Source organism: Rattus rattus, chromosome 14, assembly GCF_011064425.1.
Source record: "Rattus rattus isolate New Zealand chromosome 14, Rrattus_CSIRO_v1, whole genome shotgun sequence".
NCBI lineage: Eukaryota > Metazoa > Chordata > Mammalia > Rodentia > Muridae > Rattus > Rattus rattus.
The window spans coordinates 65,574,480-65,599,214 of record NC_046167.1 but is presented as its reverse complement, the minus strand read 5'-3'; the positions used below and the strand labels follow the sequence as shown (position 1 = coordinate 65,599,214).

Genomic DNA, 24,735 nt, shown 5'->3' with positions numbered 1-24,735 from the left:
TGTTATGTGTTCACGTGGGTGTAGGAGCGTGTGCATGGGTATGGGTGTATGTGCTTGAGGTGGCCAGAGGTCAACTTCAGCTGCTATTCCTTAAGGGCATCCACCTTCGTGTTTTGAGGCAGGGTTTCTCACTGGGCAGTGGGGCTTCCAATTACGATAGGCTGGCCAGTGAGCCCCAGGGAACTGTTTCCCTCTCCCCAGACCTGTCATTCTAGGCGCACGCTGCCACACCTGTCTCTTCACGTGGCTGCCAAGTCCTTGTGGTTCTATAGTACGCCCTTTAGCGACAACCGTCTCGCAGCCCCTTCTGGGGCTCCTCTGAGAGGACAGTCCCTGTTCCCCTGTACAGAGACTCCCTAGAACATTTGTACAATAATTTGCATCACACCACAGACATTTGCTGGTGAATCTGGGTTGGGTTTGGCTGACTCCAGAACTCTGGAGTTCCTTTCTTACTCATCTTACTGCCGCCTGCCAGTCATGGGGGCCCAGGACCTGAGTTACGGGAGGTGTCTCATCGACACTTACTGATATAACTACATCACTTAGGAACATAAAGCATTGTGGGGAAATGCAGGTCTTCATATGCTTCTGCAGGGAGACAGGGTGCTCTAAGTTGGGGCAGGGCATCGTGGTACATGAAGTGGCCTTTCCCCAGAGTCCCAGTAGACAGGGCTTTCCAATCTTGGACTGCCAGTCTCCAAAACTCTGAGCTAAAGAACATGTTTCATTTAGAAAGGACCCAGGGTGGAGTGTTTTGTTATAGTCACAGAAAACGAACAAAGAAGCATGTTCGTATCTCCTGAGGAGATGACTTTTGCCTGGCCACCCCCCCACCCCTCCACCCCCACAAAACCACACCCTTCTGATAGTCTTGTGGTGTGTGAAAGAATAAATGACAAGAATCCTCCATTCCATGGTGGCTATCAACATTATTAATGAAGGAAACATAAACTTAAATCATTTGAGGCAGGAGACATAGCTCAGCAACCGGGAGCACTGACTGCTTTTCCAGACGACCCAGCACCTGCATGGCGGCTCACAACTGTCACTCCAGTTTCAGGAGGTCTGACACCGTCACGCAGTCATATGTGCAGGGAAAGCAGCAGTGCACATAGATGAAAATGAATAGACTTTTGAGACAGGGTCTGGCTATGTCGCTCAGGGTGGCCCCACTCACGCTTGTAGCCATCCTCTGGGCTCGGCCTCCTGAGTGCTGGGATTACAGGTTTGTGCTACTTTGCCCATGGAGATGGTATTTTAACTGAATACGTTACTAAAATATCCCCAGGATATGGTTTAAATAAGTTAGGAATGTGAATTAACTCCTGACCCCTCGAACATAGAGACTTTGAGTTCTTGGTTGTAAAAATTTCCTAGTAAACAGAATAATCTTGATTACTAAATCAGACAGTTTTAGAAGCTAGTACTATTTTGATTTATGGAGAGAGACAAATGCTCTAAAATATTTATACTTTCCTATCAACAAACACTAAAACCCAAAGGTATTCATGAGACAATAGAAACAGTTATAAATACACAACTCAAAGCTCTATAGTTTTGTTAATTCTACATGAAAATTGAGGCTATTGGATGGCTACGGACATAAGTACAGTCAACCGAAGATACATCATGGGTTAAAATAAATCTATACTGATAAACATTGATCTTAAAGCTTTAAGGCAGACCCTGAACCTCTGAGCAGTAATCTGTCCATTGAGACAAATGGTTTGCAGATAATCAGAGTTCATTATGTGAAAACTGGACTTCTCAGCTCTACAAAGTTGTATCAGCTCTCACCCCACACCCCGCCCCACTTCCTGAAGCCCCGCCCTGAAAAGTCACTAGTAACAAATGATGTGTTACACTAGCAATTCTGGATGTGTTACTTGTACTAGCATCCCCATGATAAAGTACCTGGTTAACAGAACTTAAGGGAGGAAGGCTTTATTTTGATTTCGTCTCTCTGTTTAAAGGGATCACAGTCCACTGTGGCTGGAAGGTGTGGTGGTGGGATTGGTTTGAAACTGTGCTGGTGAGAGCTGGCTTACATACAGGTGGATCAGGAAGTAGAGGGAGGGAGACACCTACGTTCGGTTCAGATTCCCCTCTCCCCCTTTTTATTCGGTTCTTAGGCTCCAGCCCACTGGATAGATTTGCCCACATCCAGGCATGGTCAATCTTCTCTGGGAAAGATCCGATGGACACGGCAAAGGTGTGCCTCACAGATGCCCTAGGCCTTTCTTTCTTTAATTAAGCTAACTACTGGAAGTCACAGTCTATGGACCAAGCTAGCCAGAATCTCCAAACCTCATTGGAAATTAATCAATATGCTGAATGCTGACAGCCTTTTCAAGGTCTCTCCCAGGCCACCATTCACATTGGTGGATAGGTCATCCTTCTTACAGCTGTAACACCCACCCCCATCTTTTCATTGTCTCATTGATAGATCCCTTACAGCATGGGAGTCTCGGGTTTATTCCTCTCATGCCTCTTCTATTCCCTCCTCTCTTTAGATGATTCCAGGCAGGTGATTCACAGCACCTGTGCCAGGCTTTCTCCTCTTTCAGTGCTGCTTCACCAGCTCCTCAAACACAATAGAGCTGCAGGCCTTTTCTTCCTTTGCTAGTGGCTACTCCTAGACAATGCCCCTGATTTTATTCCTTTCCCTCGAAATCTAGATGGGAAATTTTGTGGTTAAATTTGAGTTCTTCTCTACCTTCCCTCCCCAAACCATCCTCACCTTCGGGCTCCCGTTCACCCATCCTCTGCTCTGTTTCTTCTTTAGATCACACACTGGTCAGTAGCCTCCTAAGGTGCACTGGGTGCCCTGGGCTCCGCCATCTCTCATGTATCAAACACCATTCAAAGCACTTGCTACGACTTGTAACTTTCTGCTTAGCAACCCGCCGTGAAAGTAACAAGCTTTGTTGCTACCTGTGATCCAATTTTCTTAGCATAACTACAGAGTTACTGACTTCCAGCTCTGCTACTGGCCTTGACAGACTGCCTGGAAAAGCACGTACTAAACCCTTTGCCGGAATTACCCCTTCCCCCTTTCTTTCTTTTCTCTTTTCTTTCTTTCTTTCTTCTTTTTTTTTTCTATTCTTTTCTTTTCCTTTCCCTTTTCTTTTTTTTTTTTTTTTTTTTTTTTTTTTTTTTTTTAGGAGCTGGGGACCAACCTTGGGCCCTTGCGCTTCCTAGGCAAGCGCTCTACCACTGAGCTAAATCCCCAACCCCTCTTCCTTCCTTCCTTTCTTTCTTTCTTTCTTTCTTTCTTTCTTTCTTTCTTTCTTTCTTTCTTTCTTTCTCCCTTCTTTCTTCTCCTCCTTCTCCTCCTCCCCCCTCCTCCTCTCCTCTCTTCTCTTCTCTTCTCTTCCCTCCTCCCCCCCTCTCTTTTCTCTTCCTTTGAGGCCGGGGTTTCTCTGTGTATCCCTAACTGTCCTGAAACTCACTCTGTAGACCAGGCTGGCTTCAAACTCACATAAGATTCACCTGTCTTGGCCTCCTGAGTACTAGGATTAAAGACACACACCAGGCCTTGTTTACATCCTTCAAAGTGTGGGCCCCTCCTTAGCCTTTCCTGACCATCCAGGAGTCTAATTATTTTCCACTATGGCCTACACTGTTGCATTTGTTTGCACACCATGATGACCTGGGGAGTGGGGAGGTTGTTCAGTTGGTTGAGTGCTTGCCCAGCGGTTCCAAAGCACATGGTTCAATCACAGCCTTGCATAAATTGGGTGAAGGGGTGCATGCCTGCAATCCCAGCACGCGAGAGGTGGAGGCAAGAGGATTAGAAGTTCAAGGTCATCCTTGATTTTGCAGTGGCTTCAAGGACACTCTGGAATATAGGAAACCCTGTTTCAAAAATGAACAACCAAACCACTACATGAACAAAAAAAAAATCATCTCCCTATAATAACTTCTTTGGGTCAATGGAAACATATGAGGCCTTGGCTTTTGAATCTGTAACATGCAGAGAAACCATCTAGGGATTTAACCGGGGGTTGTGCTTCAGGAGGGCACAGGTGGGACCAGGTATTCTGAGATTTCTGTTTAGCAAGGGTTTGGGTTGCTGTTGGCAGAAAACCACACGGCCTATTAGGTGCCAGGCACCTCTCTATCCTCCTTGTTTACATAAGCCTTGCTCTCTGGACTTGTCCCTGGACCTCTCACCCTGGCCCAACATTCAGTGTTGCTTGTATGCTCTTGTTAGAGGGCAGTTTCCACTGAACTCAGATGGGAAGGGAGACTTGAGAGACTCCGGGGAGAAGCAAGACACCACAAGTCAGAGATTGTGGAGATTTGCAAGATCCTGGAAGGCTCATCCCGTGATATAGAAGGAGTTAGTGACTTCTAGGGAGGAGATTGTTTCCAGCCCAGTTATTGAGATGGAGGTTCTTGGACTTAGTCTACAAGTTGTGCATAGAGCCCTGGGCCAGCAGCTTCTCTGAGCTGTCATCTGTGTTGGGGGCTTTGGGTGACAGGGCTGCTTTTGAGTCAATCCATCTCCTGTAACTCCTCACCCATGTGCCTGTTATCGATCCCAATAAAATCTCATTGGCTCGCCCACCACGTTGGACTTTAGTGGGGCGGTCATTCCTTGGGTCTGGCGTGGGCTCCCTTTCTAGGGTGTATAGACATGTCTGTCACATGTCAGCTCTGCAGCTGGTATGTGACCTGCTGCAGTTGACACTGACACCTGCCATGCCATTTACCTGTTGATATTTTTAGCACCTTTCCTAGAACTTGGTGCACAGCGGCTGCCTCAGCAAGGTTAGGTTAGCTTAGTGGTTCCTTGAAGCCGATGCGGCCATTCCCAGCCTGGCTTCATATCTGCAGTCAGAGCTCCTTTGTTTATTGGTGGGGATTTAACCCACTTTGATCAACAACGCTCTGACCCAGAAGAGAATGCACTTCAGTGTCTCTTTGCCTTGCCACAGAGAATACCTGGGCGAAGTCACCACGGGCCAAGAAGTTCTAGGTAAAAGCTTATCTGGTGCCCTGATCTTAGCCCCACTGCTCAGTACAGACAGAGTGCGCGTCCTCCTTGTGCTCTGGCTGTGGAAGGAGATGGTCGTACTTGCTGCTCTCTGGGAGCAGATCCACATCTGACATAAAGTTCAGGCGTCTACTGGTTTTGCTGCCAACCTACAACTGAAGAACTGTCATGGGAGGGCCAGGGACACAGCTCAGACGTACATTGCTTGGCTCACACGTGCTGGACCTCCAGTTCTATTCCCAGCATAAAAACCAAAACATAATAAACGAACAACAAGCGCAGAACAAAACCCAAACCCAAACCATTTGAGAAAGGTGTGGTGGCACAGGCCTCTAAGCCCAGCCCTCAGGAGGTGGTGGCAGGAGGATTGCTCCAAGTTCCAGCCCAGCCTGGTCTATACAGTGAGTTCAGAGCCAACCAAGGGTAAGAGGACAGCAACAACAAAAGTATGGATCAATAAATGGCTCATCGGATAAAGGCTCCTGCCCACCTGAATTCAACCTAGAGTCCCAGATGATGGAAGAAGAGAACCAGCTCCTGTGAATTGTCCTCTGACTTCTGAATGTGAGCTATGGCATGCGCGCGTGCGAGCACACACACACACACACACACACACACACGCACACACACATGCACGCATGCACACGCATGCACATGCACGCATACACACACACGCACACACACACACAGATACACACGTGCACACACACACGCACACACATGCACATACACTTGCACACACGCACACACACATACATGCACATACACACGCAATACACACATCCAATACACACACACGCACATACATGCACATACACACGCACATACACACATGCACATACACACGCACATACATGCACATACACACACACGCACACACACACATATACAGACAGACAGACAGACACACACACGCACGCACGCACGTGCACGATTGATAGCTAAATATAATTGAAAACGCAAGCAACAGCAATAACAAAGATCTTAAGTTGAAAACGTTCACTGTAAGCCAGGGAACTGTCTGTAGTTTGCCGCCCAAGGACCCCAAAGGGAGCTATGGAGGATCAAGAGTAAGTCAGCATAGTTTATGCAGCTGTGGGCAGGTGTACTGCCCAGAGCCACTCTGGAGTCTTGCAGTCCAGACAAGTGACATACCCTCTGAGGCCCAGCCGCTCCCTGTGACCAGTGAACCAAGGTGAGGTTTGTGCAAGCTCTAAATGAGGTGGGCATCTAGGTTGGGCCCAGTTCCGTAAATGTTGAGAGGGACCAGAGAGGCCATAAGACCTGCAACTCACATGACATATATTTAACAACATACGGTGGAGCCTACATTATTTATAGTAACTCAGGACGCCCTCTGGCAGGTTTTAATTGGACCATGAGTGAAGGGTAAGCCTTCTGCTTTGTGAATGGACATTTGGATTTCTATTGAAAGATAGGCTGAAGGGGGGATGGCTCCCTGGGAGAACGGAAATGATGCTGAGACGGCTTGTCTTGGCGAAGAAGCCTTCCACCTTCGTAACTTGCACTTTCCCAATTGCTCATGGGAGGTTCTGATGGGGGGCAGCTAACACACAGGGAAGATGTTTAGAGCTCACAGGGTCAGCACTAAAAATCCGAACATGGGTTGGTGAGAGGGCTCATTGCAGGTCTAGTGACTTGAGTTTGATCCCTGGAACCCATGTAGAAGTGGAAGGGGAGAACTGACTCCATGTAGTTGTCCTCTGTGCCAACTAAAGGGCCCTGGAGTCCACCCCCCCTCCCCCCGAAACTGTATCCCAGCAAAGTGCTGTGGCCTGTGCCTGAAATCCAGTACTTGGATGGTAAAAGCAGGAAGATCAAGAATTCAAGGCTAGCCTTGGCTATGTAGAGAGTTTGAGGCCAGCACAGGCTACATAGGATACTGTCTCAAACAAAACAAAAAAAACAAAAACAAAACCCAAAACATAAGACTCATGAAAACCATCCACCACCTAAGTCTTTATCTGATCCATCCCCGTGGTTTTCTTCTACTTTACAGATAACCACATCCAATTTCTAAAGCTAAAGTTAGAACTCCACAAAAGAGCAGGAATATGTCCACAAGCTGACACCACAGTGTCCGTAAGCTCAGCCTCTTGATTGATCCGTTCATGGAATTCCTGGAAAAGACCTGAACAATTCCCAGGAAAAGTTTAGTTGTGTAATCTTGAGTGTGAGGGTCGAGCTTCAGTCTCCCAGCTGCAGGCATCTGCTTTGACGTTTCTGCTAGTGGTTCGTACAGATCCGTCTCAATTGCCAGGGTGGGTAGACCACTGGTGCCTCTGCCAGGCTTGGGCCAGAAGATCAATGGAGTTATCAGAGTGTCTCTGAAGCTGAGCCCGGAAGAAACATCAGTCAATAGGAAAAAGACTCCAGAGGAAAGGAACTAACTGAGAACTGGAGTTGTTTCTGTTTGGACTGCTGCTAGGTCCATGCTGGCTTCAGGTTGAAGAAAATCCCAGAGAAATGACGGGACTCTATGGACCGAAGTCAATGTAATAAGAGACCCAGACAGATGACTTCACAGCTGCTTGATCCAATCCGCCAAACACTTCTGTCCCCCAACCCCAGCACACTGTGCACACACTCACTGCCTCCCCTGTTGCTGTCCCCAACACAATGGCTGCCCTCAGAGTCCCACATTTGTCGGTGACAAGTGGACGGGTGGGGCAGCAGCTGCTGGCACAGCTGCACTCGGAAGGCCAAGGTTAGGAGGCAGCAACTGGAAGATCCAGTCGCAGCTGCTCTCTTGGAGGTGGGGGTGGGTATTTGTGAGCACAAGGAACCACTGGAGGACCCCAGGGTCCTTAGTACTACGCTATAGGACTCAGAGTGGAAAATGTCAAAATCCAACTTGAAAATGGAAGAAAAACAATTACTCAAGACCCTTGAGGTGTTGCATATCCATAGCTTTATGAAGTCCGGGCAGCACTGCGGTGGACTGTCTGAGACAATGCAACGGGCTGGTGGGATGGCTCAGGGGATAAAGGCACTTGCCGTGTAAATCTGACTTGTGTTGAGTCCCTGAACCCATGGTGGCCGAGGTGAACTGACTCCCCAGAGTTGCCTTCTGACCTCCACACCTCCCTTTCTCTCTTCTCTCTCTCTCTCTCTCTCTCTCTCTCTCTCTCTCTCTCTCTCACATACACACACACACACACACACACACACACACACACACACACAAAGTAAACGCCTGAGTCTGGTGGTGTTTTACACCAACACCACGCCTTCCCCCACTCTTTCTGACCCCTGCCTCTCATAAATACAGAATTGTTTTCGCATCCTCGTGATCAGCAGATAAACAGATGAAGGGACTGTGTTTATTTTTTTGTTCCCAGGAGCCACTTCGATCAGATAATTCTAATAGTCCCTCTTCTCTGCAAGAATTGAGATTATCTGTGAACGTTTCCTTTGCTGGTGTGTTCACCAGAAGAGCAATCCGGGAGAAATCAGTTTGACTTGGACAATCAAGAACTCGGGATTTTAAGTGGTTTTTAGATATGTAAAATTGGAATCGGATTTTTGAATTCAAGACTGTAACTTTTATAATATATTTGATTATATGTGTACGAGGGTTCCAGTCTCATAGATGTCTGTGCACATGTGAAGTGTGGTGCCTGAGGAGTCAGAAGAGGGGGGCAGATCCTTCTGGATCTGCAGCTATGGGCAGATCATGCATTTCTAAAGGGTTTTAAGGAGGGTGTGTGGGGATGGGGTATTTTGTAGACTAGATTAGATTAGAATTCTCCCATATCTGTTTTAAACGAAGGGTTGTTTTGTTACACAGTCCTGGAGATGTGGGCGCTGGGAATTGAATCTTGGTCGCCTACAAGAACACTAACTGCTCTTAATCACTGACCAATCTCTCTAACCTTGTAATGTACTTTTTAATGGATTCTCCTTCAAATTGTAGACAAGGAGGGTAAAAATGAGGAAAAACCGTGGGTCTGTGCATAAGTCTTGACCGCTTTTCAAAAGACTGTACACTTTGCTATTGTAACTACTTCATAGTTTTAGTTTTGGGTCACAATTATCATTTCCTTGTCTGATTGAGGAAATAGCATAGGGCTGGGGGGCATGGCTGGTGCTAAGCGTGTGCACAGCAGACACGTGCGCTTAACTCTTTCCAATAGAATTTTCCCAAGACTTAAACCACGTGCTCAATAAACAATGGCTGTTACTAATACAGCAGTCTGTGAGGCCCAGTTTGCTCTAGGGAATAGCTTATATTTTGTGTAAATATATAACACGGGTTTTAATGTCCTTGCTTTTGAAAATGTGGGAGGTGGTGTATTTGTAGATTGTGAAATTGACTTTGTGAGTTTCAGTGAGAGTTTTACCAAAAGTGGCATAAAGGAAGAGCTATCTGACTATGACCCAGATGGAAAGGAAAAACAAAGTTTGTGAGACTTGGTTGTAGGCTCGCAGTGCTTGTCTATGAAATATAGAGTTACTGGCACAAAGAGAATATTCTCCTCTGCCCCTTGACACGAGGGAATGAGTCCAGGCTTCATACACACTAGGCTAGCATTCTTCCACCCAGCTGCACCTCCGGGTTCTAGAAGCACTTACTTTTTAGTGAACACGATAAAGCGAGTGTTCACTCTAGAACAAAGAAACGCACTATTTTTCTATCATTAATATCTTTTCTGTCATTAATAATCAGATCTTCCTTTTTAAAAATTCAGAGAAACGACTGACTAGCTTTCTATGTGGTGGTAAGGGTATTCAAACTCTTTAAAAGAAGTTTTCTTTTAATCCATTTTTTTTTTTTGTTGAGTCTCATTTGAGAATTAGCATCTGTTGACATTGTTTTCCACAAGTGAACTGTCGTCTCTCTTACATTAGTCTGTCAGAAAACAATAATGGACCCGAGGACTCCTAACCCTCGTCTTATCGGTCTCTAATGGTGGCTTATCCCTACGGCCAAGATGTGATGCTTGCCCTTATGACACACAGATTTGTAACAAAACAGTCCTTCATTTGAAACAGATGTGGAAGAATTCTAATCAGTCGCCCATACATTCACCCCCCACACACACAATCTTCAAACTGTTTAGAAATCCATGAAATTTTGTGTCTACATCATTATGCTGTGTTGGGGGGAGAAGCCAGGTAGAAAATATAAAGGAATGTCGGCTTGGAGGGGGTCATTGCTAACCTTTTGTCCCTGCTGGGAACCCCACACTCTGCTCAAACCTCAAAAATCACTATCACCCCAGCGCTTGCCGAGCACCTCGTGCTGGGACACAGCAGCCAGGGGGACTCTGACCTTTGGACGGAATTCACAAATGTCTCACTCCCGGTTAAACTGTTGGCCATTTAAACGTAATATTCATCTTTAACGGAAGGGACTTTTCAACCAGAAGCAAGTACAGAGGCTCCAGGAGGTAAGGGAGGCCCCAAGAGTCCCAGAATACACACTATGTATATTTGATACCATTGGCTGAGCATGGACACTGAGCTCTAAGTCAGCCACTTGGCAGACGCAGAGGAGTTTTTCTCAGTGCGTGAGAACACAGAAACTACAAGGGCACCAGCTAAGGAGACAAGCACAAAGGAGAGCCACCAACCTTCGGGCAGAGTTGGTGAAGGGCAACCGACGTTTTGCAAAGCTGTGATGTTTGAGTTGAGGTGAGGGGAAGATGTGGGGTACCTACCTCTGGGAAACTAAGTTTATGAGCCCAGTATCCATCCCAGGACATTGCAACGGAGGCAAAGTGATCTGTGTACATCAAATTCAGAAACAGCCATTTCTTTCGGCTTTTTATCTAAGCCAGTGGTCCTCAGCCTTCCGAACGCTTCAACCCCTTGGTACAGGTCCTTCATAAAGTGATGACCCCAACCTTGAAGTTATTTTTGTTGCTACTTCATAACTGTAATTTTGCTACTGCTATGAATTATAGTGCATCTGATATGCAGACGGTCGTAAGCCACCCCTGTGTAAGGGTTATTTAACCTCCAGCCCTGGGGGTCGTGAACCACAGGTTGAGAACCACAGGTCTAAGCGTCGCCCATGCTCACGTAGCCATTAACTGCTGCAATGTTCAGTGAGTCAGGAAGGCGCTAAGACAAGGCTGGGGAGGAGGTCAGGGCCACAGTGGTTTCCCATATGGAAATTACAGTGGGAACATATAGGCTTACTCCATTGCTAGGGCACAGCCGAACTGCTAGGATTGGGCTGGATTTGTGGCTTGATTGGTGCAATGTGTGTCCACCACGCGTGAGAGCCTGAGCTCGGTTCTCAGCACTTGGTGAGGAGAGGCAGGTAAAAGCGTAAGGCTATCTCAGGTGACCCAGGCCAGCCTCGAGGTAGGAGGCACTGCCTCAACCCTCCCCCAGCCAAAAGCAAACAGAGCAAACCCATACGAGACTAACACACTGAGGTAAGATTGCTCCTTGAACTTCACAATATCAAAAAGAAATTATTTGAGCTTTTAGTTGACATTTTATCTACAGCTGTACCGAAAAGTTTGTGCTACCTTTAACTCTCATCCCTGGACACCATCTTGGTGCCTGTAAACCCCTGCACTTGAGTTGAGCCCTCTATGGTAAGCAGTGGGCTGTTGTCCATCACCACCCAGGCAACTCTTAACGGCTGTGGGACCTGCCGTGATAGTTTTCCATTTGTTCTCTTATGAATATACATACATTGATTATATAAAACCATAGGTTTCGTTATGACATTTTCCTAAGTATGGATGTTTATCTTATAACTTGAAAGCAGGAGAGAGAGGTATTTCTGGGGCTGGCTTATTTCCCTTAACACGGTGACCTGTGGTTCCATCTATTTTCTCCCTTCAGATGACATGACCTTGCTCTTTATGGCGTCCTTACCCTAGGCATCTGTCACTTCCTTTCCACATGCTCTGCGGTTAGTTAACAGCGCCTCCTAAAGGAAATGCTGCTTCTGCAAAGCTTTTGTCCCATCGTGAGGTAAATTCTAAGGCTTAAGACTGTTAGGCCACATGGGATGCACGTCTTCACAAGTGTTTTCATGGGCCTTGGATACGCGGGTCAGAGAGGGCTTGGGACTTACTGTTTTACTCCAAGTGAGGCCTGTGGTGTGGTGCTCCTTGATGTAGGCTTGCAGTTCGCTCCAGATCTTGAGGTAGGACCTCACCCAATCCACGTGGCGCAGATCGCTTTGTTACAAGAGAGTGGACAAGAGCAGGATTAGCATCGAAACTGCGGTTTTACACTTCGTTACTGAGTAGCCAGAGCTCCGGAGGAGTCCAGAGCAATTGTCCTGGAGCCAAAGAACACTGAGAATGTGGGTACCTCTGAGTGCTCTGGAGGGAGGAGGGGAGGAGGGAGGAGGGAGGAGGGAAGAGGGAGGAGAAGAGGGAGGAGGGAAGAGGGAGGAGGGAAGAGGGAGGAGGGAGGATGACGAATGGCCCGTACTCCCAGCTTTGGGTATGGACAGACACAGACACAGAGAAGGGGACCTGGCCACATGGAGCTGACAGAGGGAGTGTGTCATTCCTAATGGAGGTGACTATGGAGAGCAGACCATTCCTTCTGACCTCCTTCTCATACAAAATAAATAACAGCACGCCATTCTAGGAGTGAGAACTGCATTAAAAAGACAAAGAGGGAATGAAATCGTTCAGCTTGCTTTCTAGTAATCTGCAGGTATTCAGGTTTAGAAGTATGGTTGGCCAGAGTCCTCTACTCATGGGGACGGCCATGAATGATGGGGAAGTTGGTATTGTAAGAAAACTGCTTTCTTATTAGCAGGCAAGACCCCATACTTCTAAGGTGATGCTCGATGAGGTACCTTAATCAGATGCTCTGTGTGAGCAACGTGGACTCTGGTCAGATTTTGTTTAATTGACTGGAAGGCTCAGTGAAAGGCTTTCTTAGCAGGGCTAACACCTGCAATTGTGAGAGATGTGAGAACAGGCAAATGGTGGGGACTCTTTCCTAAAATATATTATTATTAATCCTTTGAGGATTTCATATTTAATAACATTTCATCCCCCCTTGTTGCATTTCTTTGGCCAATTTCTGCCCCATCCCCCCATTTTTCCTTTCCCCATTTTGAAGGAAGCAGTAGTAGTCAGAAAACGGGAAAACACTGAGTGTTAGGTTGACCAAAGCCTGATAATCTACTTAGGCCACTAACGGAAGAGAACCACAGCGGGAGAGCTGTGTTATCGAGCCTCTTGACAACTGTGGCTTTTGTCCACACACACTGCTTTCCTCAAGATGTTCTGAGTATCAGCGCCATGCCCAGAGCCCCCTGTCGTAAGCCATGCCCAGGTCACGGGGTAAGTGAACAGGGAGACAGCCATGGTTTGGCTGGGGCATGTCTCTCAGAGTCAGATGTTTGCAGACTTGGTCCCAAGCCCCTGTCGTTGTTTTGGGAGGTTGTGCAACCTTTGAGAGGTGGAGCCTTTTTGTAGGATGTTGGTCATCGTAGGGTGGGCCTTTCACTGTATAACCTAGCCCCACTTCCTGTCTCATTTCTGCGTTCTGCGCTGGCCGGATGTGAGCAATCTCTCACTGCCTCAGCTGCCAAGCTCCCTATGGCCACGCCTTCCCAGCCATGGTGCAGTATTCCCTGAGTCAGGAGGTAAAATAAACCTCTCCTGTCTGAGGTTCTACTTCTGTCGATCTTTGACCTATCGGTGAGGAAGGGACTCACGCAGGGGTTGGACTCCTGATCACTCTGTTGTCTTCTATAGTTTCTGATTTGTTGTCTCTAGGACTGGAATCTGGGAGGCTCTGCTTCATTCTCATAATTAAAACCCCCTAAATGAGTGTCGCTTTCTACATTGGCCTCATTCATGCCTTGTTCCATAGGGTTTTGTGAGGCTCTCAGCATGAGCCCTGGACACAGGAAAGCAGTGCACATATCAGCCATCTGAGGGGGAACTCACTTCAAAATAAATTGGTGCTTGTGTTTACATACATGCTCTACCTATGCAGATGTGTCTCATCTATGTGAGTGTGTGTGTGTGTGTGTGTGTGTGTGTGTACACTTACACAACACACAGGCACAGCAATTCACACACACAATCTGAGATATCAGATTGTACATATGACATAGCTTCTACTGAAAATTCTAGCAACCGATGAGGGCCAGTTCTGTATGGGCAAATGTGGTTTTTCTTTTAACCACTGAATTATTTTGACCTGGAGAAAGATCCAGAAAAAAAAAAAACTGGAGGAAGGAATAATTGCATGAAGAATTCTACCAACCAACCCAAACCAGATCTATACATGTAAATGTGTTTTTCTCTTAACCACTGCAGTATTATTTTGTCTTAAAGAAAGTTCCAGAAAAAAGAAAAGCTAAAGGAAAGAATAGCTACGTGGCGTCCTTTACCTCGCGTTATTCTCTAGGAGAATGGCTGAACAGGATCCACACAGATGGGAACTGAGAACCTCTCTCCATTTTCATTGACTCTGGCTTATTATATGTTTTAGGCACTCTGCTGATGCAATGCATGGTGACACCGACTGTGTTTTCTAGTTGACATTAATAATAGCTGAGATCAAGTGGCAGGGGCTGAGTTGGGATGCCTGGCACAATCTTGTCGTTTACAGCTATGAAAGGAGGCTGAGGCTGGAGAATCACACTGAAGACCTGCCCAGACTGCAGAGTGAGTGCAAGGCTAGCCTGGGCAACTTGGTGAGAAGGTCTCGAAAGGAAGAAAAGTAAAGGCTAGAGGTGGAGTTTTGTGGGAATGTGCTTGTCTAGCGCACGGGAGGTCCCGAGTCCAACTCCCAGCTCTGTAACAAACAACCTCGAAGCAGGCAGAGGCTGCACTTGCTCTGTATAGATGAGGAAAGAGGGAAAGCTCAAACCCTCTGGTGACGACACCACCTCGGGAGACTACACAGACAGTGAGTAGATGCTTAGGGTTGAAGAGACAAGGGGCAACAATAGGTGGGTATAGGTTTCCTCAGGGAAGGAGGTGAAAATGTTGTAAAATTAATTGTTGGGCTAAATACGTGTAGATAACTTATATTACAATTCCCTACACCTCACATATGATCTCTATCTCTGTCTGTCTGTCTGTCTATCTATCTATCTATCTACCTACCTACCTACCCACCCGCCTATTTAAATTCATTTTTATACATTGACTAAATATTGAATTAAAAAATAGCTTGGTGTGTGTCCACCAGGAATCTGAGTCCCCTCTCCATGTAACTTTCTCTACAAAAGTAGGATTTTAAAACTTAAAAAAAAATGTATTAAAAAATGAAGTTTTTATTCATGCATGTATGTGTGCCCCCCTGTGTGAGTATGTGCAAAGGGGGGGCTGTAGGTGTCTGCAGAGGACAGATGAGGATATTGGCTCCCCTCGAGCTGAGCCCCTCGAGCTGAAGTGTTGTGGTTTACACAGTGCACTCCAAGTCTGGCCCTCTGGACGAGCAGAAACCGCTCGTGACCACTGAGCAATGTCTCCACTCCCTTATTTGGTTGTTGTATTGCATTTATTCATTTAATGTGCACTCGTATGTGTGTCAGCATGCACTCTGAGGTGTGCAGGTGGGAAGTCCCAGGACACCTGTGGGAGCGGATCCTCTCAACTGTGGGAGCTGAAGGGAATCTAACCAGGCCATCGATGGTGGCAAGAAGCCTGCTAGCCCTCTCAACTGCCTTTTTTATTATTTCAAGACAAGGTCTCATGGTCTCCTGTGGCTCAGGTCAGACCTTATATTTTCTTTTTTTTTTATGATTTATTTATTTTTATTTATATGAGTACACTGCAGCTGTCTTCAGGCACACCAGAAGAGGGCATCGGATCCCATTACAGATGGTCATGAGCCACCATGTGGTTGCTGAGAACTGAACTGAGGACCTCAGAAAGAGCAGTCAGTGCTCTTAACCACTGAGCCATCTCTCCAGCCCGATCTTACATTTTCTTTCTTTCTTTTTTTTTTTTTTTTCTCGGAGCTGGGGACCGAACCCAGGGCCTTGTGCTTGCTAGGCAAGCGCTCTACCACTGAGCTAAACCCCCAACCCCCCGATCTTACATTTTCTATGGAGCAAAAATGATCTTGAATCCCTGCGCCTTCTCCCCCTGACTTCTGAGAGCCGGGTCACAGGTTCCCAGCTCCAAGATGGGGTTTTAATCTCCAGGTTACTCGGTGAGCCAACGAAGAGTCTAGTGACTGAGCCTTAGTGACTGAGCCTTTTACGCTCTAGGAGCTAACGTCTGATGAGCGTCTGAAAACCCAGCCGGGAGAGGAAATACACACCTGTGCTTGTAGTCCCTCAGGACCCTGTTAGTGTAAAAGGTGGCGGCGTCGTTCATCTCCTTGACATATGGACCAGGTTTGGGAGACTGAGAAAACAGGACCAGCACCCAAGCATAGGAGGAAAAAAAAATTAGGATAAGAAAGAGAACACCTCAAAGAAGCTGAAGAAAAGCAAAGGAGGGTGGGGGAGAGCTGGAGGCAGTGGGCGTTTGGTAAAAGCTGAAGAAACACTTTCCCGTCTCAGCAGAAAGCACGGGGCTTACAGAGGGTAAGAGAAAGCGGAAGCATCCACCCCGGAAGGAGCCTTCCTTCCTTCAGGGGACCAGACTACGGGTGGAGGAGCGTGAAGGTGGCCCTGGAAGTCCCTAAAAATGTGGGGAGGGGGTAGTGTGGCCTTAACTCACCACGGCTATCCACCCCAGGGCGGCGATGCTCTCGCTGACTGCTGAGAGGTGGTTGAACATGTTGCTGCCCCGGTTTCTCTCGCGGAATGTCTGTATTTCTTGAATCTTCTCCGATATGGGTTTCAGAAGGACAGCAACTTCATTCTGCAGGCAAACGTTGGATTGGTTACTGTGGACAAACAGAAACCTCTGGGCACACTGGCCTGAGAGGACCACCCAGGGATTGCCGTGGCTCGGGGGTCTGAAAGGGACAAGTGACCATTTTAGAGGCTGGTTTTCTTGTTACATCAATGAAACATTTCCTTCCTTTCCTATCTTTTCCTTTCTTTTGCTCTCTTTCTTCTATTCATCCCCCATTCTTTGTCTCCCCCTTCACTCTCTTGTTCTTTCTTTCTTGGAACAATTAGGGATTACACTTAAGCAAATACTCATGTGTTAAAAGTAATTTTAATTTTCCTACTGGTAATTGTAGTCTCGTGGGATTACTGCCTCAGTCTCTAACCTACAGCCTAGTCCTAGAAGCTTCTAGCCTTCGTATGATCCTATCTAGGTGTAGAATGTTTTCAGTCTCTGAGATTTACTGCTGAATAAGCTCACCCTTCCTAGTTCTCTCTGAACTCTGGCTGGCTGGTTCAAATCAGCTGTTCTGGCTCAAACTCCTCTCCAGGCTGACTGATCCAATCTGCCTTCTCTTGGCTTCTGACTGAATTGCTCTGCTTGGCCTCATGCTAATTTTGGCAATATGTTCTAATCTTCTGGCTCTGTCTACCTTCGCCTGTGTCTAGCTTGTTCTCTCTTCAACATAGAGTCTCTGTAAAACTGCCTCCTATCCTCCCCCTCCCCTTTCTCCCCCTCTTCCCCCTACCCCTGCCTACCGCTGCTGCTCTCTTTTAAGTAGCTTCCCTTTTCCTTTCTCTTCCCCTGAGAGTTGGGTGTATCTTATTCTGTCAAATCTTTCTTTGATTCATCACTTTGTCTGCCACTCAACTAGGTATGACTTTCAAGCCTGTTCCTTCTACAAATTTTACCTTCATTGTTTTGGATAAAGGTATATATTAAGGGGGCTGTCTGTATTCCAGTAAGAGGGATTAAAGGTGTGTGCTAAGGGTGAGCCGCACCACAACGAGAATCAGGTTTTCCCAGTAAGCAACATGATCTTGGGGTTCACGGTGTGGTCAAATATCCTGCAACACTAGTGAGCCCAGCCTCAGACCTATTGCTATGTTGATCAAGACAGTCTTCTGGATCTCTGGGTACTACTGTTGTGGGTTCAACCAACTAGGGACTGAAAACACCACAATAAACAGTTTGGATGACAGAAAGACCTGGATTGAAGCAAGAATAGCAGTAGCAGCAATAACGACCAACTGGACATGGTGGCTCAATCTCCTAAGCCCAGCCTTTGGGAGGCCGAGGCAGGAGGTTTTCTGAGAACCTGAGCTACCAAGTGAGACCCGGACTCGAAGTAACAATAAAGGCAGACATGGTGTGGTAGCCCACACCTCTAAGCCCAGCGCTTAGGAGACAACGGCAGGAGGATTGCTTCCAATCTGAGGCCAGCCTGGGCTAGAAGGTGAAATCCTGTTTCTACCATCCCCCCAAAATAATCATCATGAGTTGACGATTTATCATTTTGTATGGGTTTAGTCTGATTTGATTCTCTACATGGTCCTTAGCTCATGCGGGGTTTCATTCACTTCTGATTAATTCACCAAATGATTTCCCTAGTTACAGAGTAAAACGGCGTTCAAAGGTGTGTGAGCAGAGTTCCAAGGTTCCACAGGGTCGAGAGTCCCACAGCACCGATGGCTGCTATGAAGCCCTCACCTGTGCCCGAGTGCTCTCTGCTCTCCCCAGGTGATGAGGAGGTACAGAGTTGGAGTCTGTGTGAGTGCCTGGAGGAGCAAATACCAAAGGTCCTGCTTTTCAGGGGCAGTTGAAATGCTCCCGGCAGAATTTTACTCAATCTTGTTTGCAGGATGGAAAAGTTCTTTACAATTCTCTCTTCATTCCTTCTTTCCTTTCTCTCTCTCTTTTCTTTCTTTCTTCCCTTCTTTCTTTCTTTTCCTTTCTTTTCTTTCTTTCTCTTCCTTCCTTCCTTCCTCCTCCTCCTTTCTTTCTTTCTTCCTTTCTTTCTTAACTCTTTCTTTTTTTCAAGCAACATTTCAGAGCAATGGTTTCAAACCAGACAAAACACTATCACCATCCTCCTTGTCCCAATGACACCAAACTCACCTGGCCTTGGGGAGGCCTGGGCAAGAGTAGGAAAACTGGGTAATAGGTGATCACATCTCTGCTGCAGAGGTTTGTCACGTGTCAAAGCACAGTCCTTTCTGACAGGGGCAGCCACTGGGGATGAAATTATGTTCAGCCACAGTGGCCTCCTCGGTCTACTTCTGATTCTAAACCCCTTGCTATGTCCTCTACGGGAGATGCCATACGTAGGGGCTTTGGAGTTAGAAAGACCTTGTTTCACATCTGCCCTCTGCCACTTAGCACCCATGGGGCCTTGAGCAAACCTCTTCAGCTGATCTTTGGTTTCATTTGGCACAAGTAAAAGGTAACAACCCCACTAGCCTCTAGGTTATAGGAGATGGTACATTTTAAACCTCTGGCCCCTGGAAGGTATGCAATAATTTTGAGAGTTGGTTATGACAGCCACACCAGCTCGCACCAGAGTTCTTAGTTATGTTTCTTGTTGCTGTGATTAAGTACTTGACAAGAAGCAACTTCAGAGAGGAATGCTCACTGGAACTACTTATGTAGACAAGACTCCACCACAAACTCATGGACATTCTCCTGCCTCTGTCTCTCGATGACTGGGATTGTGGATGTGCATGCTTGTCCCAGGTTTGGAACTTCAATCTTTAGAGAGCAAATATCTCTCTCCCCGGGGACTTTTCTCAGTCCAGATTCAATTACCAGATCAAAGGGGGGCAACGCTTGTTTTTCTCAAAGGCCAGCGATCTTCACTTGGGACAAAGCCATACGAAAGCCTTCTTAGTTCCCAGCACTTGGCCAAATCACACTATGCTTGATGAGATGACATCTCTGAGAAAGGCCAGGATATCTAAATTGCTGGTGGGATCTGGCCTCTTGCTCCAAGAAGAGAAAGGGCCAGGACTGTATATTTCCAACACGGGAGAGATTTATTAAGACCAACTTTGTTTATCTCTACCATCCCGAGAACAAGCTCTGAAGTCTGAGGAGATGCAGAATTCTGGAAGGTATTCATATTGGTTATCTGATGAGACCGTCATAAATAGCAAGAAAGTTGCCTTTTGCCTTAATTTGGCAACCGTGTGAAGAATTTTCATCAGTTAAAAGAAAAAAAAAAAAAGCCGAGAGAAGAAAGAACAACTCCTGTTTCTACCAATGCTAACGAACACTTGAGCCTTCCTTCTGTGCCAGTAGATTTGAGTGTGCCGTAAAGTGGTTTATTACCCCCGGTTCATCCTGAACTTCCACAGCTGGACGACGGAATACCGGAGCGAACAGTGTGATTTCCACCAAAGCTTAGTGTGCCGATGTCAGTGGACAGGCTGTGTGGGAGGACCTTAGACATCCTACCTGCTTAAGCCTTAGGCATCTGTTAGGAATACTCCATAAATACAGTTTGGATTGCATTGATGTCAGTTAAGCTTGCAAAAGTGCTTCCCACTAGAGAGAGGAATTGTGTGCGTGCACGTGTGCATGTGTGTATACTGATAGGAATTGAACCCGGAGCCTTGCACACACTAGGCAAGCAGTCTACCACCTGAGCTGAATCTTCAGTAAGGAATGACTTAAAAGGCATCTTTTATTATTATTATTATTATTATTATTATTATTATTATTATTATTATTAGTGTGTTTGTATATGCATGTTTGTATGTATGTATATGCATGTTGGAGAATGTGTGTATAGGCACATGTATGTGTGCATGTATGGAGGCCTGGAATCGAGGTATCTTCCTCAATTGCATCCCCAACTTTATTTTATTAACACAGGATCTCTCACGAAACTCAGAGCTCACCGGTTCTGACCAGGGTAGCCCTGACTTGTCCCAGAGCCCCTGGTCTTGGCTTTGTGAGTGTTGAGACGATAGGCAGTCATGAAACCTACCCAGATTTTGATGTGGGTCCTGGGGATCCAAACTCTGGTCCTTATCCTTGCCTGGCAAGTGGGCAAGTGCTTTATCCACTGAGCCATCTTCTGAGCCCTGTGTCCTGGTTTTTTGTGTATCTGCTTTCTTAGAGTATAACGGTGGAGATCTCAAGACACAGCTGTAGGGGTTGGAGAGATGACTCTGTAAAGTGCCGCCCAGGCTTGGGGGCTAAAGGACAGGCTCTTCAGCCTCCATATCTTTAACAAGCTGTGTGTGGCTGCCCCGGCCTGGAACTGCAGTGTTGGGAGGCAGCAGGAAGAGGATGGAAAAGAGAGAGAATGGTGTCTAGCCATTGACGTAACTGGTCTTAGCAATCAGTGAACTCCAGGTCCACTGAGAGACCTTGCCTCACACAACAAGTAACCAAGGAAGACAGTCTTCATTACACACACGCACCCATACATGTGTATACACACACATACACTCACACTCTCTCTCTCTCTCTCTCTCTCTCTCTCTCTCTCTCTCTCTCTCTCTCTCTCAGCAGCTAGTGTATTTCGGAATGACTCAATTTTTTTTCCCAAAACACAAAGCAACCAAACCCCACATTTCCTTTGGGTTTCAGTCTTCTAAGACAATTTCTCGAAAGGAAATACATTTTCGAGCTGTGAAGACAAGCGCCCAAATCTTTTCGGTCCCACATATCTGTGGAGGAGACAGCCACACATGGTCCTACGGAAAGGGAGGAGGCAGGCCGTGTTTTCAGCAAACGTTTCCAACGCTTGTCCTAGCAGGACTGTGCTTGGGAGAGCAGCTCCGGGCTGTGTCTTTACGGCCCTCGCAACGACTCTGAACTTGAAGAACTGAGCTCCGCTATCAGCTCTATCTGCATTTAACTCCAGAAGGAACTGGATTGTTTTGCAGAAAGTCAAATGGAAGAGTTTCATCTGCAAGCATAGGAGAAACGTTACCCAAAAAGGCAAAGCGGGTTCTCTCTCAGGCAGATCAGAGATGCTACAGAGCACAGAGCAGCAATGGAACTGGCCAGTTATTTCCAGAATCGGGTTCTTTTAAAAAAAAAATTTAAATTGCATTTTTTTTTAATATACTAAGTTTGACAGCTTGTGGGAGTCGATGCTCTCCCTCCACTGGAGACCAAATGTAGGCCATCAGTTTTGGCCTTCAGAACACAGGGTTATTTTAAAAAATTATTCATCTCTTATTTTTAGTGTATGTGTGTGAGGTTATGTGTGGCCCATGTACATGCAGAATTCTGCAGGGCAGAAGAGGGCATCAGACTCTGGAACTGGAGTTACAGACAGTTATGGGCCACCATGTAGGTGCTGGGAACTGAACCCAGGTCCTCTGGAAGAGCAGCCAGTGTTCTTAAGCATCTCTCCAGACCAGAGAATGCAGGGTTCACGTGTATAGTTTTATGTCAACTAGAAAATGGTTAGGTCATCCTGTAAAAAGATTTCTTTTTCTAATTATGAAATTAATATTTGATCATCAGAATACCTGGGAAATATGAATGAGAAACAGAAATACAGAACGTTCTAATTCCACCATGGAGAAAAACCTCTGTATGTGGAAGCATTATACATGTGTTCAAAAAAAAATTATTGTCTTTAAAACAATGGCTGTTCCTTTTGATAGGAACCCTTGCCCTGGAGAATAAGGAATGTCTCCACACCATGTACAGGATGGCACCACTAACTGTTTTTAGTGGGTTGTAGAAACAAGACAAAATAAAAAACCAAGAAGTTGGGGGTTGGTTGTATTGCAAAAACGTGGGGCGAGTTGAAGGAGTAAGACGGAGATGAGCTTATTTCATTGTATGCACGTATACAATTCTCGAGAAGAAAGAAAAAAAAATTTAAAAAAGATCATAAGAGCTGGAGGATCAGGGAGCTTGCTGCGAGATTGTCTCCTGGTAACGTCAGAAACTACACCCATAAAGTCTCACCCATGTGACCAAACATTGCACAAACATGAGCTGAGCATGGATGACACCAATGGACATGCCACACAGGATAGGGACGCGCCCTTGAGGCCTCATGCCTACTCGAAGGACTACAGGCAACTAAGGGAAGCTGGGAATGGAGGGGTGGTTCTCCCCAGGGAAGGGAGGGGAGGTCTTCCCCAGGGAAGTGCAGAGCGATTCTTTGTCCAGTGTTAAGAGGTCAGCTCTGGGGGTGGGGGATTTAGCTCAGTGGGAGAGCGGTTGCCTAGCAAGCGCAAGGCCCTGGGTTCGGTCCCCAGCTCCGAAAAATAGAAAAAAAAAAAAAAAAAAAAAAAAAAAAGGGAGGTCAGCTCTGAAAACACACATACAAGTAACATTCTATGGACCAAATGGGTTATATTTATGAATATATAGGTATATACATATATGTATATGTATGCAATGATAGTGAAAAGTAGAGGCCATGAATTTGAAGGAGTGGGGGGCGGGGAGAGTAGTATTTAGGAGGGTTTGGCGGGAAGAAAGAAAAATAAGAAATTAATTTTATAATCTCAGAAAATTAAAAAAAGAGTGATTTTTAAGAGTTGAATTCAAGCCATTCAATCAAACAGCACACACATTGTTAACAAGCAAAACCCCACCGTGAATGCACTTTTAGTTAAATTGTATTGAGCAACTTTCTGTTGCTGTGACAAAATGCCTGAGGGGAAACAACTTAAAAAGAAGGAAGATTTCTTTGCTTCAGAGTTTCAGAGGTTTAAGTCCATGGCTAGCTGACTCTACCACCTTCAATGCAAGTCAGAACTCCCCTGGGGAGGTTGGGCGGGAAGACATATCAGAACCAACACCTTAGGGTGCTGGGGAAATATTAATCCTGATAAATCACAAGAGAAAGACCCGTTTCACATTTTTGAGCAAAATTTGAAGCAAGCTTTAATTCAATACTGTCCAGGATGATGGACTCTGAGCGGGTTCTTTCATGGTTTCTCAGAAAACAGAGGTGAGTCACATTTTGCAGAGGCTTAAGAAGGCAAAACCATAAGGCCATTGTATGTCCAATCAGGTTCACTCGGAGGCAAGCGGGCATCCTGACGTATTTCCTGCTTGAGTGCATCCTCTCTACGTGGGATCAAGTACATCTGCACAGTCGGCTCAAACGAGCTCTTTTTGGGAGTGCAAACATGAACAATATCCTCTGGCGTTTCAGGGAAGTATCTGTGAGGGGCAGAGAGGCAGCGTCCCAGTACACTCTTCACCGGCATGCTCTCAATGGCCTACTTCCTGTAACTACCTCCCACTTCAGAAGGTTTCTATCACCTCCCTCCCCTCCCTCAAGTACCACCAGCCAGGGATCAAGTGTTGAACGCATGAATCTTTCGAGAGATATTCTAGAACAAGCTGTTGCACAGGTACTGGGAGAATTCCATCATCTTTCAGAAATGACAAAGGTTTCAGACAAAGGCGGCACTGTTTCAGCTTAGGAATCGAAGCAAAATTCGGAGGCTGGGGACGTAGTTTGGTTGCCTGTAGGCATGTACCTGTGGGCATGGTGGCGGGGATCTGTAATCCCAATACTTGGGAGGAGGGAGTCAGGAAGAAGGAGGAGGATAAGGAGAGCTGGAGAGACGGCTCATTGGTTAAGAGTGTATTCTGCTCTTGCAGAGACCCTGAGTTCAGCTTCCAGCTCCGCATGTCAAGTGTCTCACAACCTCCTATGACTCCTGGGAATCTGACATCTCCAGTGCCTACGAGCATCTACATTCAAAGGGGCTTGTGTAGCAAGCCCTTTATCCATTAAGCTACCTCCCCAAACGCGTAGACCTTTAAATGATTGGATCCTACTGCATTTCAAACTCTAGGAAATTTATAGCAAGCAATATATATATTTATATTTTAGCAAACAGTACCAAGTATCAACCATTATTGTTTTGGCTTTTTATTAATATTTAGTTGTTATTTTCTGAGTAGCCCAACTGTACCTGATAGTACAATTGTCATTACATCAAACAATAACACATTTCTTAGAATTTA

At 46.2% G+C, this 24,735-nt stretch overlaps 1 protein-coding gene across 1 annotated transcript in view; it reads right to left on the bottom strand.

Moving 5' to 3' along the window:
- Cap2 (cyclase associated actin cytoskeleton regulatory protein 2) overlaps window positions 1-24,735 on the bottom strand; it is a 146,540-nt gene that overhangs the window by 27,304 nt on the left and 94,501 nt on the right. Inside the window, exons 5-7 of the mRNA XM_032884533.1 lie at window positions 16,654-16,797; window positions 16,250-16,335; window positions 12,069-12,174 (exon numbers count right to left, since the gene is read on the bottom strand). Coding sequence (XP_032740424.1) covers window positions 12,069-12,174; window positions 16,250-16,335; window positions 16,654-16,797 — 336 coding nt within the window. The remainder of the gene's footprint in view (window positions 1-12,068; window positions 12,175-16,249; window positions 16,336-16,653; window positions 16,798-24,735) is intronic.